General features: G+C 38.0%; 1 protein-coding gene across 9 annotated transcripts in view; it reads right to left on the reverse strand.

Moving 5' to 3' along the window:
* Nucleotides 1-13414: 13414 nt before the first annotated feature.
* The window catches only part of LOC129237015 (uncharacterized), a 93318-nt gene continuing 87381 nt past the window's right edge, over nucleotides 13415-19351 (reverse strand). For all 9 annotated transcript variants that reach the window (XM_054871369.1, XM_054871375.1, XM_054871373.1 and 6 more), the window contains exons 4-5: nucleotides 17696-17887; nucleotides 13415-14854 (exon numbers count right to left, since the gene is read on the reverse strand). In XM_054871369.1, the coding sequence (XP_054727344.1) occupies nucleotides 14673-14854; nucleotides 17696-17887 (374 nt within the window). In that variant the 3' untranslated portion in view covers nucleotides 13415-14672. The remainder of the gene's footprint in view (nucleotides 14855-17695; nucleotides 17888-19351) is intronic.

The following is a 19351-nucleotide window of genomic DNA, read 5'->3' on the forward strand; positions in this document are numbered from 1 at the left end:
TATTAGTTCGTAGTGTCCAATCTGGCGTCGGACGAACCAATTTATGTTAACAGTGTGTGGAAGCAATACATTTTGTGCGGTTACGTTACGTGCTAAATGAATTTTATTGGGTGCATATTTTTATTAATTTTGATGCTTTGGAATTAATTATGGTAATTATACAGAAGAGCGGCCCTTCAGAAAATCAATATTTTTGTAAAATTTTTTCAATGATATCAATAAAATGTATTGTAAAAGAGTGTTTAAGATCGGGGGAACTATACTTTTATGTAGGATTTACTGTTAATATGAATATCAAATCCGGCGGGCGACACAACAAGAATTACCGCTTGAACATTATATAAGTGTTTTGAAATGTTGTCCAACTCCGGCTACGCAATCCACAGTATTTTTGCGTAAAACTCCTTTTCGCGTGGGCGGCCTTCGGCCGCGCTTCAAAAAAATAACCCTCATCAGTCCAACTCCGGCTACGCAATCCACAGTATTTTTGCGTAGAACTGCTTTTCGCGTGGGCGGCCTTCGGCCGCGCTTCAAAAAAATAACCCTCATCAGTCCAACTCCGGCTACGCAATCCACAGTATTTTTGCGTAGAACTCCTTTTCGCGTGGGCGGCCTTCGGCCGCGCTTCAAAAAAATAACCCTCATCAGTCCAACTCCGGCTACGCAATCCACAATATTTTTGCGTAGAACTCCTTAAACACTCTTTTACAATACATTTTATTGATATCATTGAAAAAATTTTACAAAAATATTGATTTTCTGAAGGGCCGCCGGATTTGATATTCATATTAACAGTAAATCCTACATAAAAGTATAGTTCCCCCGATCTTAAACACTCTTTTACAATACATTTTATTGATATCATTGAAAAAATTTTACAAAAATATTGATTTTCTGAAGGGCCGCTCTTCTGTATAATTACCTTAATTATATGCATATAAGGGAGGTAGAAATATTTAAATAAATGGCAATACTGCTGTTTCCGTGGCGCCGCAATTTAATGGCGGAGTCTTATAGAACTCGACAAAAGAAAACGAAATGAAAAAGTAAAATTTTTTGATATCTCGCTTAGTTTTCAAGTAATTTAATGTTAAAGTTCTCTAATTTAGCGAAAAGTTGGTGTTGCCATACTCCTGAAATAAAAACGAAGTTCGTATGCAGAGATGTTCAGTAGAAGGTTCATTGTAAAACTGCAGTATTTTTTGCTCTAATTTTAAGTTGAGAAATAATTTTGAGAATAAAAACATACAACTCATTTAAACTTAAAAACAATGATATCGCGTACCTCAAAAAATAATAAAGTAATTAAAATTAAATTAATTAACACAGTATTTTTGCGTAGAACTCCTTTTCGCGTGGGCGGCCTTCGGCCGTGCTTCAAAAAAATAACCCTCATCAGTCCAACTTCGGCTACGCAATCCACAGTATTTTTGCGTAGAACTTCTTTCCGTGTTAAAACCATTGAACCCAAAATTAAAACATCATATGCGTGTATGTAGTAAGGAGGCACAATAACCCCCATCCCCAACATTAACACTAAACTTAAATACTTAATTTTTGTTCATATTTTTGTTTCATTTGCAGGCATCCGGCAACACCATACTGTTGTCACTCCAATCTTCTTCTTATTCGCGTTTAAAATTGGAAAGTGACTGTATGGACAAATGCATTTGCATTTTATTTTAATAAAAATAATTCGAATATAAGGATAAAAATAAGTAAAAACACGCGTGTGAGTGTATATTTCGTGAATTTTAGTGAAGTGTTAAAAAATATATAGTGTAATGTGGCAAATTATAGTGAAGTTCCAAAGGGCATTTTGAGACCTTTTTTATTCAATATCTCGAAAACTAAGCGAGATATCAAAATATTTTACTCCTTCATTTCGTTTTCTTTTGTCGAGTTCTATAAGAATCCGTCATCAGATTGCGGCGCCACGGAAACAGCAGAATCCCCAAATAAATTAAGTCTGCCATATATTTGGGCTTTGATGATAAATAAAAATTTGGCAGCAACCAAATAGTTCGATATAAGAGAAACGTTAATTTGCTTTGGAAATATTTGGGTTTACAAGAGTTATCAATCACGTTGACATACCTGTATAATGTGAAAGCATTTGATCTTATGGTTGGGGATGGCAAATTTTGTTAAAGAACGAATTTAACTTATTCAAATCTAAACAGCGGATAAATTTAACCTTACATTCTCTATTTCATGTTTCTTTATGGCATGTAATCCGGTTCAACGGTTTCATATGTATTATGTAATGAGTCCGGAATGATTAAATGGAATATTTATTTATATGCATTGTGTTGTTGTTGTTGTAGCAGTTTATTAAGCCCTCCTAGTGCGGTATAGCTGTTTCGACGGGTTCGGTCCAGAGAGAGAGAGAGAGAGAAGTTTTTAGGTAAGAGTGTTTAGGGGAGCATGTGAATAGGTGGTTACTATCGTACGGGGTACTTCCATATACCGAACACATATTGTGTATGTCGGGGTCAAATCTAGATAACTACGAGTTTAACTAGCCACAATATCAAGAACGTAATTGATAATAGGACTATGAATAAGTTCGTGCGGTTTTACAACAGATGGCGTAACTTGATTATTATTCCATCGATCCACATTTCCAAACATTCATTGGAGAGCTACTGTCGTAAGGCACAAACGTCAGTATAAGTTTTTTATTTGAAGCGTAAACAACAATATTTTTACCACACTTGAAAATGTCGAATTTCGTGCCAAATAATGTGTTTTTGCGGGGAATTCTTCTTCATTATTTTAATATGAAGAAAAAAGCAGCCGAAAGTCATCGTATCTTGGTGGAAGTTTATGGTGAGCATGCTCTAGCTGAGCGAACGTGCCAGAAGTGGTTTGCACGCTTTAAAAGTGGTGATTTTGGCTTGGAAGACGAAGAACGCGAGGGTGCGCCGCCAAAGTTCATGGATACCGAATTGGAGGAATTGCTCGATCAAGATCCGGCTCAAACGCAAGAAGAGGTTGCAAAAACTTTGGGAGTTGATCAATCAACCATTTCCAAACGTTTAAAAGCCATGGGAATGATCCGAAAGGTAGGCCATTGGGTGCCGTATGAATTGAAGCCAAGAGACGTTGAACGCCGTTTTATGGCATGCGAACAACTGCTTCAACGGCACAAAAGAAAGGGTTTTTTGCATCGAATTGTGACTGGCGATGAAAAGTCGGTCCATTACGACAATCCAAAACGTCGGGCAACGTATGGATACCCTGGCCATGCTTCAACATCGACGTCGGCGCAGAATATTCATGGCCTGAAGGTTATGCTGTGTATCTGGTGGGACCAGCTGGGTGTTGTGTATTATGAGCTACTGAAACCGAATGAAACGATTACGGGGGATGTCTACCGACGACAATTGATGCGTTTGAGCCGAGCACTGCGAGAAAAACGGCCGCAATACGCCGATAGACACGACAAAGTTATTTTGCAACATGACGATGCTCGGCCACATGTTGCACAAGTGGTCAAAACATACTTAGAAATGCTCAAATGGGATGTCCTACCCCACCCGCCGTATAGTCCAGACCTTGCGCCATCCGATTACTATCTCTTCCGATCGATGCAACATGGCCTGGCTGACCAGCACTTCCGTAATTACGATGAAGTCAAAAAATGGATCGATTCGTGGATTGCGGCAAAACCGACCGAATTTTTCACAAAGGGAATCCGTGAATTGCCAGAAAGATGGGAAAAAGTAGTAGTAAGCGATGGACAATACTTTGAATATTAAATTTGTAACCATTTTACGTCAATAAAGTTTCAAATTTCGAAAAAAACCGCACGAACTTATTCATAGTCCATTATAATATTACGAGGGTCTCCCGCGGCAGCGACGCTCTTCGTCTGCAATGGTGCGTGGTTGGACTCCGATAAGGCCATTCGGGGGTCGGTAGTTTAAGAAGGTGTTACGAGAATCCCGATGAAGGCAAAACTTTCCATTACTAACACGATATATCTGGATGGGGGGCGGAGGTGGAGGGGACGTGTCACTATCCACCACGCCAAATAGAAAGAGCAAGATCACACCATTATAACGATGAAGGTCCCAACCTCCTAGGGTTCCTATAGAACCCCCAGGAGAAGCTTAAAACTTAGTAAAAAAATTAATTTTTTACGATCGTATTTGCATTTTGCACTGAAATATCGTTGAAGAGAAATGTATAAAGCAATTGTTAACCCAGCACGCATTTGACTTAGGTTTTATAATTCATACTATTTATGAAAATGTTGCATTATCGTAAAATTTATAAGTGAGCCTGGCGAAAAATTTATTATTTTTTTTTTTATAAAATCTATATTTTATAATTTTTTTTTTGTTTTTTGTAACATGTACATATTAATATATATATTTTAAAACAAAAAAGTGCTGCAGGCGAAAATTTGGACTTAAATTCGGGCGATTTCTATTAAAAATTTTCAGTATTTGTAAAAATATATGTTTAAAATTAAAAAAAACCCTATTTATAAAAACTTTTTTGTTTTTGTAACATATAAATATGTATATAAGTATGTGTCTGAATACAAGAGAGCTGAAAAGACGCTTCTGAGCTCGGTCTGGTCTGGTATCATTAAGTTTTGAAATAACGTATTGTCAGAAAATTAGACAGATATAGACTTACATATGTACATACATACATTCTCCTCGAGGCGATGAGGGCAAGGACCATTGTTTATTGGCAGCTACAAAGGGCGCATCAAGCATCAAGCAGCTCGTGATATAAACGTGTTACTAGGGTATGTCCAGACTTGGCAATTACATCGTGCAATTAAAAGTAGCAGCCCTTCCATTGGACTAGAAAACCTGGGCTAATACCCCATCTTTTCGAAGAAAACTGATTACAGAAACCAAATACAAAGTAAAGAAGAAAAATAGTCCGGAACCCACGTTGACGACCTATGGCCTCATGCTTCACCCGGAGTTAAAGGAGATTGCTGCTGGAGCGGTTGTCCTTGGCCGGATATAAGTTCGAAGCGACCGCTTCGTTACTCATTGGTATACGAGGGGTGCCTTTTATATGTCGGGATTTGGCAACCCAGGTGTTGCAATCTGGCAACTGACAGCTGTATCGCAAAGTTTGACATTTTTTGGCTTTTACGTACTCAGAACGTTTTGAAATACCAGCGCTATTTGTGTTGTTTACAGTAACTTCAAAGATTCATCTCGGTCCAAAAATGGAATTAAATCGTGAACATTTTCGTGCGATTATTTTTTACAACTTTCGACGTGGATTAACTCAGCAACATTGCATGGATGAACTTAATTCATTTTTTGGCGATGAAGCTCCATCAAGGACCACTGTTTATCGATGGTATGGTGAATTCAATCGTGGTCGTAGTTCCCTCCAAGACAAATTTCGTGAAGGTCGTCCAAAATTAGTTGTTGTTCCGAAAACCATTGATGCTGTGCGCGAACTGATATTGCAAGATCGTCATGTGACCTATCGTGAGATTGAGACATTCTTAGGCATTAGTGGGACCAGTAAACATTCAATATTGCATAAACATTTGACTGTCAAAAAAATTTGTTCGCGTTGGATCCCACACAATTTGTCAATCGCTCAAAAAAAGGCTCGTGTCGATTGGTCAGAGGAAATGCTCAAAAAATACGATCGCGGGGCTTCGAAACACGTCTATGACATCGTGACAGGTGATGAATCATGGATTTACGCGTATGAGCCCGAAAGTAAACAGCAGTCGACTGTATGGGTGTTTCAAGATGAGCCAAATCCAACAAAAGTTGTTCGCGCACGAAGCACTTCCAAGCAAATGGTCGCCTGTTTTTTCGGAAAAACTGGACATGTCGCAACCGTACCACTAGAACAACGCAGAACAGTAAATTCTGAGTGGTACACAACCATTTGTTTGCCAGTTATCTTCCAAGAAATTAGGAAAACCAATCGCCAAAGACGGATCACTCTTCACCAGGACAATGCGAGCTCTCACACATCGGCTCAAACAACTGCATTTTTGAGCACCCAAAACATCGAATTAATGGGTCATCCGCCGTATAGTCCTGACTTGGCACCGAATGACTTCTTTTTATTCCTATACGTAAAAAACAAACTGAGAGGTAACGTTTTTGGACACCTGAAGAAGCGGTTGCGGCATTCAGAATGCATGTTTTGGAGGTGCCTCATTCAGAGTGGCAAAAGTGCTTCGACAATTGGTTCAAACGCACGCAAAAGTGTATAGATCTGCATGGAGAATATTTTGAAAAACAATAAAGTGATTTTCGATGATAAAAATTTGTTTCTGTTCTCTAATCCCGACATATAAAAGGCACCCCTCGTATACTCTACTTAAAATGTTATAATTCGGTACAAACTGGAACTCAAACACATCTTCGTCGGTTCTAAAGAAATCGGTCAACAGACAAGTACCTAATATTTTGCAATTATCATCATCAGCAAGCAGTATTACAACTTAGGGTGAGCTTTACCTTCGTCCAGAATTATCTTCCATTCTCCACGATTCGTAGTAATAGATCTCATCTGGTTATGGCTTTGTCAAGTTAGGTTAACCTTGGGCCTTAGGGAATTTGTTGCTTAACAATATTTTTGAGGCCGATTGTCCGCACACAGCGTTCTAACCATCGAAGCCATTTAGATGATATATTGTATATAGTATTTAACGACGTCTTCTCATCGGCTTAAGTTCAGAAATGAGTGGTCGTAGCGTATTCGGTACGTTTCGTAGTTGCTTCGCTTGTGACACCATTCGAAGTACTTTTCTTTGGCAAATTCTTAAGCTAGTTCGTCTTTGCTTGTCAGTGTCCAGCACCGGCAGTATTTTTGGCGGGCAAAGGCGGAGTTTACATTCACGTGTAAGCAGTTTAGGCTTGACGTTTTTCAATCGCTTTTGAATAAAAAAAAAAAAATATTTTCAGCATTTATAAGAACAAATCCAAGTTATATCTAAAGATTATCATAGTTTATTTAAAAGTTGTAATTAATTAATTTATATTTTAGGTAGTACATAAAATTCATTATACATAAAATTACTTAAATTCCTACTTGTAAATGGAAAACACTTAATTTTCACTGCTTTCGAAGCAACATATGTGTTACCCCTACATTGTTGCTGATGAATAAGTGTAAAAGAAAGTAAGTTCAATTTAAAAACAATCCAGTAATTAAAAAAAAATCAGTATTTTTTACTTTCCACTAAAATTGCCATAACGACGTACATATGTACATATATGTACGTGGTATACGAAGAATTGCGTGCCAGGCAACGATATTTTTTACTAAATAATTATGATAGCTTATAATAGACAAAAGATATAATACTTAAATCATTATTTTTTATGATTATATATCATTTGTCACCAATCAATTTGCTTTCCAGAAAAAACTTGTGATTAAAACACTTCTCCGGCATACAAATCACTCTCAAAAGAAGATAGAAGATAATTTAGGTGCTTTTTATTATAATTAGTTGTAAGTAGATTGAAAATCTATCGTTTCGATTAAAACCAGCTCATTTCGTGTAAGAGATAAAGTCATTGTGGAAGAAAACCCTTAACGATCGCACGTTCAAAACCGTGCAAAACTGAAAAAAAGTTAGTTCATTAATCCGGTACAACTGTTTCCAGGAGAACTGTGCAGAGGAGATTGGCAGAGAAAGACTTGGCAGGTCAAATAGAGATATCGACTTGCCTGGCCTCGTGAACACCGTCAGATGATGGCTGAGGACAAAAACGAGGTCAGTATACATTATTACTGCCGTTTAATACCAATATTTGTAAAATTATAAATCAAGCGTTTTCCAGGTTTCTTGCTCAGATGAGTAAACACTCGAAATTCTAGTTGACAAGAGTAGCATCGAGAAATATCATTTCAACTATCATCTCAAGCAGTAATCATCAACAAGTCGATTAGAAAAGGTAAGTCATGTGCGGCAACATATCCTCAAAATACAATAAAGTATTGCAACAGTGCATGGAAAGCATGCCTAGGCGTATGTAAGATTAGCACTAAAAAATTCTAATTTTCATAGAAAACTGTATATTTTTTTTTCTCTCGGAACTAATATGACTGCCTAATAAAATCTTAGAGCTTTATTTATAATTAATGGCCTTAAATCAATACTTCATAAATATAATACATTTTTTTATATCTTTATTCCTTATACAGTAAAAATAAAATTTGCCTTTTATAATTACTTTTGTCGATTTTTGTCGAAATATGTATACTATATATACGCGACACCATTTGTGGTGTGCGTCTTGATGTTGTTCCACAAATAGGCGGACCTACAGTTTAAAGTTGACTCCGAACGGCAAATGTTTTTTATGAAGAGATTTTTCATGGCAGAAATACAATCGAGGGTTTGTCATTGCCTGTGGGGGCGACCGCTATTAGAAAAAACTCATTCGGCTACCGCGGTCGCGTTAAGGTCGTCCAAAAACGGTTGTTGCACCAGAAACAATCGATGCCGTGCGTCAATTGATAACGCAATATCATCATGTGACATAATCCGAGGTAGGGACATTCTTAGGCATAGTGGGACCAGCATAAATCCAATATTTCATGAACATTTGATCGACAAGAATGTTTGTTCTCGTTAGATACCGCATAACTTGAGAATTTCCCAAAAAGGGATTTGTGTGGTTTGGTGTAAGGTCATGAATATTTGAAAAAATTCAGTCGCATTGCTTCAAAACATGTCTTGGATCCATGCATATGAGCCGGAAACGAAACAGCAATCGACGGTGTGGGTGTTCCAAGGCAACAAAATTAATGCACGGAAGAAACACTTCAAGCAGATAGTTGCCTGTTTCGGAAGTGTTTAGGAAATCTGGTCATGTCGCAACTGTATCACTAGAGAATCTTAAAACAGTCAATTGTGAGTGGTACACAACCGTTTAGGGCAAACCTACCGCCGAAGACGAATCAACCTTAATCAAGACAATGCGAGCTTTAAATATCGGCTCACACAAGCGAGTTTTTGAACACTTAAAAGAGTAATAGGCCATCCACACCAAAACTCTAATATGGCACCTGATGATTTTTTTTCTTCCCAAACATCAAAAATAAAATACGGCTTTAAACTGCTCGTTTTGGTGGTATCCAATTATGCGTGGCAAAAGTGCTTTAAGGGGTCCCGGTGGTTTATAGCTCGAAATTTAAGGTATTTTCAGGAAGTTTTTTTACAATAAAAAAATGAAAAACGATATTTAAACTTTTAGGCTTTTTATTTAACTTATTTCACATACAAAAATGGAAAAAAATATAATAATTTAAGCCGAAGGCCCTGGCAGCCAGCGCTTAGTACTTAAGTGTGACAGTTATTTATAATTGTTACTCTTGTAAAATAAATAAATAAATAATATTTTAAAAAATGACGCTCAAGTTGGACCTGGACGGTGTTGTCCATTTTAGGTCTTCTATTTATCTGAAACACAATACCCAAAAAAATTATTAATCAATATGACTGTAGCTACATATGTGCCGTACTAGCATAGAAAATATTAAAAATTTGACACTCTAAAAGTCGGATTTGTTTTTTTTTCAGTTTTTTAGTGAAAAAATACGAAATAATTGAAATAATAATATGATTCTAGTACGGGCGATAGCCAATGATGTTGTGAATAATATATTAAAATTTCAGACGATTCGGTTTTATAGTTGTTTTTTTTTGACAACACCAGGCCGGAAAAAATAGTTTTGAGATAATTGAGTTTAAAGTTTTTAATCTGACTCTACCTGCTAAAACGGCTGTATAATCGAAAATATTGGGAATATCCTTCCAAAAATTTGAGAGTATATTCTTAAGATACTATACTTTTGAAATATCAAAACAAATCTTCTTCTGCTTCCACTTTATTTTAGGTTATATCTTGTTATTTGCAACGAAATTTCTCTTAATGTTACGAATCTTATAATTATACATATCACAATTTAATCATTTTGAGATTCAGACATCCAGCACTTATGCCATCGTTTCGGTCTTCCAGGTGGTCTGTTGTTGTTGTAGCAGTAACTTTGCCCTGTCAGTGTAGAGTAATCACCAGTCATCTCCGTCTGGCTCATCTAAAGGTAGGCCCAGGAAACTTGCTGTTTCGACAGGTTGGGTCCAGAGGGAGAGGGGTGTTATATGAGTGGGTTTTAAAGGGCATGTGAAAATGTGGCTAGTGTCGTGCGGGGTGCCTTCACATGACGTATATAAGTTAGGTATGTCGGGGTCAATTCTGGATAAGTAGGAGTTTAACCTGCTACAGTATCCAGAACGTAATTGTGCCAGTTTTACGCGGGTCTCACGGGGAAGCTGGAGCTCTTCATCTGCAATGAGTGGTGGTTGGACTCCGATTACGGCATTCGGCGGTCGGGAGCCAATGAAGGTGGTAAGAGTCTCCCGATGAATGTCGTTGAGTGTCTGTCTGTACACTGTCCGATCCAGTAGTTGTCGGTCTGTTTTGTCCTGGATCTCGTCCGCGTAATTAAGGAGGTGCTTCATGACATGCCTGGGAGGTGGCTCAGGCTCAGGCAGGTGTCTGCAGGGATGAGACCTGTGCTAGCACCCTAGCAGGAACTGCTTACTGAGCAGTTTATTATGCTACTTCCCAGGTAGTATAGGGACCTCGTAATGAAGATGTTGTATTGGGGGCATCAGAAGACATCCTGTCGCAGTCCTTATGGCAGGTCTGTATCTTCGTCCACTGGCAATCACTGAATCCAGGCGACCAGACAGGCGTAGCATAGTTTAGAACCGGCCGGCCTATTGCCTTAAATGTCGATAGCAACAATTCTTTGTCTTCGCTCTCAAAAAGCAAGGGTGAAAGAACACCACCCTTCAGAGCTCCTTGCTTTATTTTCCTCTGCTTGAATGTTTGGTCTCGAAATATCACCGACGAATGACGACCACTCATGTATGTAGTTCGCGGTCCACCTCTTCAGCCCTGGCGGGAGTGTCGACTGTAAGATATCCAATCTAGTAGCGTGGCATGGCTGACTGTATCGAAAGCCTTTTTCAGGTCCAATGCTACTAGGACAGTCCTCTCGCAGGGGCGGTTTTGGTTGGGGCCGCGGTTTACCTGGGGGTTAATGACGGTGAGTGTCGTGGTGGTGCTTTGCACTTTTCGGAAACCATGCTGGTGTGAGGCCGGGGTCAGATGTTTCGTATAGAGTGGGAGTAGAAGGGCTTCAAGAGTCTTCACTACTGGGGTAAGGAGAGTTATCGGACGATAAGACTTCCCTTGGTTGGCGGGTTTCCCAGGTTTCAGTAGTGGGACCACTCTCCCTGATTTCCACTTGTCTGGAAAAATGATAATGGCCATAGACATATTGAAGATCCAATGGGTCCAGCTTTTTCAACATCAACATGTTTAGTCCGTCAGGACCAATGGTTTTAGAAGGTTTCATATGGTGGTCTATTGGCTACTGGTTTATTCCCCATTGCGATTCTGGCTAAACGGTCAGGTCCCATTCTCTTTACATGTTTTTGCCATTCTTTCCGACGTCTTCGACTCAAGGGGTCGAGGTCTTGAACATAATATAATGAACGGATCTCTGCGTTTCTGATATGGTCAAGCTTTGTGCGCATACAAACCGCTCTGAGCGTTTGCATTTCTGTGGTGGTAAGGATACGCTGTCTTGTGGTCGCATCTGCACGGGTTTCGACTGTATATGTCATGATTAGGCGGACACATTTTTTGTATATACGTGTTTTACTCCTAATATCCAAGTTCTTATTTCTCCACACTATATCTCTCAAGGAGAGAAATTCGTGCTGCTTCGATTTTTTGAAAATTCTAGACCACCGGGACCCCTTAAAAATTAGTTCAATCGAATGCAGAAGTATATTGACTTTCAAGGCGAATATTTTGATATTCATTATTGACCGCAAAATATAAAAGACAGCCCTCGTATTCAACCTCAATATGAAACAATGTTGTTGTTGTTGTTGTTGTTGTTGTAGGAGCATAAACATTTCCCATAAATGCACAATGAATGCTGCTGATGCGACAGTCCTTGGCCGGATATATTGGGTAGTCGAAAAAGTCTTTTCGTATTTCTAATCAAACTTAAACTCATTTTTTTTTATATTTATAATAAACTTTATTAAACCAAATATGTACCATTTTGGTCGACCACCTTTTGCCATTTTTCTTCTAGAGACATTATTCCATCAGTGTAAAACTTTTGTGGTTTCTCGGCGAAAAACTGCGACAAGTAATTTTCACAGGCTTCTCTTGAAGCCAACTTTACTCCACTAAGGGAGTTCTGCATTGACCGAAACAAATGGTAGTCCGATGGTGCAAGGTCAGGGCTATATGGTGGATGCATCAAAACTTCGCAGCCAAGCTCTCCCAGTTTTTGCCGAGTCATCAAACATGTGTGTGGCCTAGCGTTGTGCTAATGGAAGACGACGCCCTTTCTGCTGATCAGTTCTGGCCGTTTTTTTCGACTGCTTGCTTGCTTCAATCTCATCAGTTGTTGACAGTAAAGTGTAGAATCAATCGTTTGAGCAGGCTGGAGTAGCTCATAGTGGATGATTCCTTTCCAATCCCACCAAACACACAGCATAACCTTTCGAGGCGCCAATCCTGGCTTTGCGACCATTTGTTGAGCTTAACCAGCCTTGCACCATGATTTTTTCGCACATTATCGTCGTATTTGATCCACTTTTCGTCTCCTGTTACCATTCGCTTCAAAAATGGTGCGATTTCATTTCGTTTCAGCAAAGAATCGCAGATGTTAATTCGGTCCATTAAATTTTTCACAGACAATTCATGTGGTACCCAAACATCGAGCTTCTTTTTGTAACCAGCCTTTTTTAAATGGTTCAAAACCGTTTGATGATAAATGTTTAGTGCCAAGGCGATGTCACGGCAGCTTATGTGACGGTCCTGGTCAAGAGTTTCCATAATTTCATCGACTTTTTCAACCATAGGTCGACCGGAGCGAGGTGCATCTTTCACATCGAAATTTCCAGAACGGAAGCGAGCGAACCATTGTTGTGCTAAACGAACTAATACAGCATTGGTCGCTTGCGTGGCATTCTCCCCTTTTTTATAATTACAAAAATTTCAAAATATAGCGAATTTCTTCATTATTTTCACTCATTTTTGAACAGCTATAACTTTTTTTCAACTTCTCCGAATTTAATTTTTTTTGGTTAAATGAAGCTTAAAATGTCACCTTTCTAACACCATATGATATGACACAATGTGATTGGTAGCGCTGGAGATAGATGACTCCAACGACATCTATTGACAAAATACGAAAAGACTTTTTCGACTACCCAATAAATCCGGGTCGTTCCAATTACGTAGAACGGACTGACGTGGGAAACAATATAAACCGTCTCTTTGGATATCTGCCGGTTAACACTTATTATTGCTAAATCAATGCTTGGTTGCAATCAAAACGCATAATATTTAATTGTTTTGTTTTTAATTTATTAAATAAATCTATTATTTTTATGTATATAAACATACGTATGTATGCACATACATATCATTCGATTTTTTTAATCTAAAATTTACATTTTCCTCTTTTAGTATAAGTACTGGCAAATGTTTACTTTAAATATAGAAAAACCGCGTTAATGGTGGCGTTTTTAGTAGTCTGTTCTGTTCATTTCCATCCAACAGTTTGTTCTAATAAACTTAGTTGAATATTTTATTTAAGTTACTTGAGTGTTAAATACTATTACAAAATTATTTACTTAATTTTAAAATATTCAAGTTCGAATATTTACTCTTCCATTAAATAAGCTATACGTTTTTCTTCAAATAATGCAAAAAGATAGAAAGTTCGATTTTTTTCTCACAAAAAAAAAACAAAAACAAAAAAATTAATAATAAATAAAAATAAAAAACACAACTGTATTTTAAAGAAGTAATAAAAACAAAGTAGGGTGAAATAAAAAAATACTAATAATGCCTATTTGCTTATATGTATGTATGTATGTAGTGCAGGTATGTATTTGAATTCACGATTTTCTCCAAACTAAGTACAGCAAGGCTCCCTTGGAGAGTTATACATTCCCATACATACCCACAAAACCAGGGTTATTGAAACTAATCTTCAATTAGGCATTTATTTGATTTTTACATATTTAAGTAATACTTCCGCTTTGTGTTTTAAACTCTTCTCGCTCTCACGCTCAACGCTCAAGTTCTATGTTCATTTTCTAACATTTTCTTCTTCTGCAAGTACATTGCATTATGTTCGTTAGAAAATTGTATAAAAAAGAGTACAATTTCAGTGCAACACTGACAGACGCCTTCAACGTATTCTTAGCCTTACGATCTATAAGCATAATTTGAACTATCACATTGAAAATCGCACATTTCACACATACTATACATGTATGTATGTATGTACATATAAGTAGGTATGTGGATATATGCACTTCGTTATTTCTCATTTCATTAAGTGTGAACCTCGCTTATTTATTAAACTCTAACTCACATACATACGTACACACTAATTTCTTAATTAATTTACATTTTTACATTTTGTAAATAACTGATTTTCATTGTATCTCATTCTAGCCCAAATTCAATATATGTGTATCTATATACTATGTATATATGTATGTGTGTGTGTAGGTATATGCATGTATTTCTTATACTGAGCTCCGCCAAAATGTTCTTATAAAAATATCTCTCTAGCATATTAAGCACGTGTTAGTGTTTTATGGTAGTCTCAGGTCCAATTGTGGCATTATTATCATCTTCCGCCGCCGTCTTTCTCTCATTCAAATATGTGATCGCATACTCGATCGTCCAGGCGATTACACAAAGGAATATACAAACTGTTTGTGCGTGTATACAGATAGGATAGCTGGTGGTGACGTCACGAATCAGACCTGTTGAAAGGGTTGATAATAAAAGATATAAGCAAATAGAATGACAATAGGATAATAGCCCGTTTTCACCGACCCTTAACTGTAGTTTAAGCTTAAGTGCAGTTTAACATTGCATTTAAGTGCTTAAATTCCCATGCAATTGTTATTGTATCAAAGCTTGTAAACTCTCTTTCAGAATGGAGTTACATAACTCAGTTTGTTAACGTAATTTGGGTGTTTTTTTGTTGCAGAAGAACTAGCGATATCGATAACTATGGTTTAACAGCTGAGAATGGCAAACTGTGGTGAAATTTCTGTTCAGTAAGATTTGGCCAGTCTTCATGAATTGTTTAACGCCAGAACAATGCTTCCAAATTGTGAAAATTAACTTTGAAAAAAAAAAAAAAAATTGTTCGCGAACTCATAGAGCGAAGTGTTAACGAATATGCCGAAATGCCAATTCGTCGTTGTTGTCAACTTCTTGGCCTTTGTTCTTTGATTGCGTGAACAATTTTACGCAAGGATCTGGGCTGACGTGCCTATAAAATACAGCTCGTGCAAGAATTGAAGCCAAGTGACCATCGTTTGCGCCGCATTTTTGCTAATTGCGCTCATTTAGATTTATTATCCAGATTTATTGAAAAAAAGTGAAAAATTCAACTGTTGGACCATGTAACTCATAGCCAAGGTGGACATATGTATGTATCCCGGATATCATACTTAAAAAATAAATGTCAAGAGATTATCTACCAGATTATAATTATTTTTTTGAAGTCCATTTCTTTATTGCGATCTGTTTCTTAAGAGAAAAAAACATTTATGGAATACACCTATTTTATATATATTTTTCACCAGATTATAATAAAAACAACTTCAATCCAACAATATTTCTGTTTTATATTATCGTTTTAAGTGCTCAAGTTCTTAAAGAAACACCCGATAGAAAATATTACTTATGTTACAATTTTTTACTAGATTCATTTGCTTTGTTTTTTCATTATCCAAAAAACCAAAATGTTGAGAAAAACGGCTTCAAAGTTTTACTAAGCCTTCCTCTCCCTAGTAAAAGTAAAGATATTTTAATCTATGAGATACTATTAAGAGATATCGCCATGAATTTTTTATACAGCATAAAAGAAGAGATTGTGGCATTTTTTGTGTACTTATGTAACTAATCAATTCTTTTTACAGGCGCAGATGGCGCCACAACTAAAACCTTAAAATAAGGATCAATAACTACAGGGTTGGCCATATTAAACTGACCCATTGAGTAACCCTATAACTTTTTACTGTAATTTCAGATCAGCTAATGACATACCGCGTTGGAAGCGTCAGTCGAAGGAGATTTATACCATGAAACAGTACACCCCAATAGAACGCGCTGAAATTGTTCAGCTGTACATTCAAAATTCCTTCTCGATTGTAAAAACGCAACGTGCGTGGAGAAAAAAAAATAAAGTGAAAAGTGCGCCGTCAAAGAACGCAATCAAGCAAATGCACAAAAGATTTTTGTCTTCCGGCACTGTGGCTAATACCCGACGTCCAAATAAAAAGCGGCCAAGACGATCTAACGAAAATATCGCGGCCGTACGAGCCAGTATCGAGTCATCGCCGCGAACGTCAGGTAATCGTCGTTCTGCTCAGTTGGACATCCCTCGGACCACTCTACGACGTATCATTCGTTTGGATTTGGGGATATTCCCGTACAAAATACAACTAAATCAACAACTGTTGCCGGCCGATAAGCCTCGTCGCTTGGAATATGCCAATTTTGTCGTCCGAATGGCCCAAACTGATGAGGATTTTTGGCATCAAATCATTATGAGTGATGAGGCCCATTTCTCCTTGAACGGAACCGTAAATAAGCAAAATTGCCGTTTCTACGCCACTGAAAACCCTCAAATTATTGAAGAGGTACCTCTCCACGACCAAAAAGTTACAGTCTGGTGTGGCATTTGCGCTGATATGGTCATTGGGCCGTTCTTCTTTGAAAATGGTCAACACCAACCATTGACCGTCAATCAAGAGCGTTATCGGGCCATGATAACCGATTTTGTGATGCCGATTGTTCGTCAAAATGGTATGGAGCACTTCTGGTTTCAGCAAGATGGCGCACCACCACACACAGCACGAGCCACCGTCAACTTATTGAAGACTTTGTTCCCTGGCCGTTTGATATCAAAAAGCGGCGATTTTGACTGGCCGCCACGATCACCGGATTTGACACCACCGGACTTTTTTCTTTGGGGCTATTTGAAATCTAAGGTTTACGTCAACAAGCCAAAGACACTAGGCGCACTTAAGGCCAATATCCGACGGGAAATAGCCGCCATATCGGCCGAGACGCTGGCCAAAACTATGGAAAACGCCGAAAAACGGGCACATTACGCTATACGAGCTAAGGGCGACCACTTGCGCGATATCATATTCAAAAAGTGATGTAAACGAATCTCCTTGAACTAAATTAAATGTTTTTCACAATGAAACACAAAAAAATGTTTCTTTTTCCATATTTTTTTAATAATCACATGGGTCAGTTTAATATGGCCAACCCTGTAAGTTTTGTACGGTGGAATTTTCGTTCATCAAATTACTTTTTCGTTTTTTTAACACAAATATATTTTTTCTGTGATATACTGCAAAAACTGAAATTAAAAATGTAAAACTTGCAGATTACTTTGTTTACATAAAAATACAAACAGCGTCAAATATTAAAAATAAAAAAACTGCCGCATGAGTAAACTCTTTTGCGTTGTTAATGTTTGATATTTTTGGAACTTGACACAGCTGCTAACTACAGTTAGGCTATTGGTGAAAATTACAAACGTAATCATAATAAAAGTATACCACTTATTTACTTACCGATCAGCGGTCCCAGACAGATGACAAATACAGCTTTGCCTACCAAATGCCAACCGAAGGCCGAGGGTAATTTCTCCAGCGAACAGTACTCGGAAACAGTTAGTGTGAAATTGGCCAAAGCGGAGCCACGGAAGAAACCGCAAATCGATAGCCAAATCATAAGCTGTGTCCAGTCGGTTTGCTCAGCCATAACTAGAAATAAGTGGAGGAGTATTTAAAACCATTCACTTTTTTTGAGATTAGTTGCTATAAATTTGAGATGCGTGCGCATTTATAGGTCACAACTCTTAACAATAGATAATCACTAACTTAGTAATTGCCCTATTAATGCGATTTATTCTAATCCCTATAATAGGAATATTTGACATATAAATGGTCCATGCACTGATGACATTTTGTGTATATTGAACCGTCATGCAGTTGTCGAATTGTGGCCCTATAGAGTGAAATAGCTGGTGTGGACGTTTTTTGGAAAAACTCGTAATTGCAGGCTTCTTATCCATCTCACCTAAACAGAAAAAGTATCACAAAGGAAGCAACCTCTTTGCGTCGTTTCGATTTTTTAAGGCTTTTTTTATGTTCATCCCTTACATTTTCTCTATGTAAAATTAAATTACGCTTTAATTTATATCGCGAAAACATAATATCGAATGAAGTGGACAACAAAGTTGCAAGAGTTTTTCTATTGTATGATCTTATGAGCTTTGACGATGACAATATCCGATGAGGCGTCCCTTGAGGTGTTTGAGAGAAAGACTCTGCGGAAGATTTTTGGACTTTTGTACGTTAGCACCGGCGCGTATTGCAGGTGATGGATGCAGCGAATAAGGATCCAGTGGATCCGCTGTCTAGGTCATGTTCTCTGAATGAATACAAACACTCCGACTCTGGAAATATGCGATGCGGTACAAGCCGGAGGAAAAGGAAGAGCACCCGGACACGGACTTGGCTTCACTTGCTGTGCCCAACTGGTACCGGTTGGAACGAGAAAGAAACAACTGTCGCGCTTTGATGAGCTCGAACACAATCGCTTAAGCGGTTTTCGCACCAATCAAAAAGAAGAATTATGCAAGTACATTTAGTGTGTTTTCTAAGGCATCTATAGTTGCTGATTCGGGCGCTAAAGCATGACTTAAATGAAGGTCGGTATACTAGTTGTTTAAGTGACTTTCGCTTAATTTCCTTCCCACCTGTAAGTATGCAACAAGTTGCGCTTTTATTTATCATTTTATTTGCCAAGCTGGTCGCTTCATCTCTCAAGGGGCTTATGCAGTGGTACATTTAAAGCAAACAGCTCGTGAATACCACAGTCATGCAAAGCACAACAAGCTGTTCACATAAAATCAACTCTTTACAAGCGTACCTGAGTTACAAGACCCAATAAATTTATCCAAAGGTGCTTTGCCGCACCACACTAGGGTGCTTCACCAAACCTTAGGAGCTTTCAAGCTCAAATAAACGTTAACGAACTCAACCAGAAGCTCAGGTAACACCACCACAATCCTCGTTTCTTCCACTCTCCTCTAAGCCCAGCACTGACCTATTTTTTGTAGACAATTTGAAGAAGTATGGCCAGATTATGTCTCCTACCCGCGAACCTTACCCAGTAGTTAATTTTTGGGGGTGAAATGGAGATTAGCGGGTGTTCTAATGCAA

Source organism: Anastrepha obliqua, chromosome 2 (genome assembly GCF_027943255.1).
Source record: "Anastrepha obliqua isolate idAnaObli1 chromosome 2, idAnaObli1_1.0, whole genome shotgun sequence".
Taxonomy (NCBI): Eukaryota; Metazoa; Arthropoda; class Insecta; order Diptera; family Tephritidae; genus Anastrepha; species Anastrepha obliqua.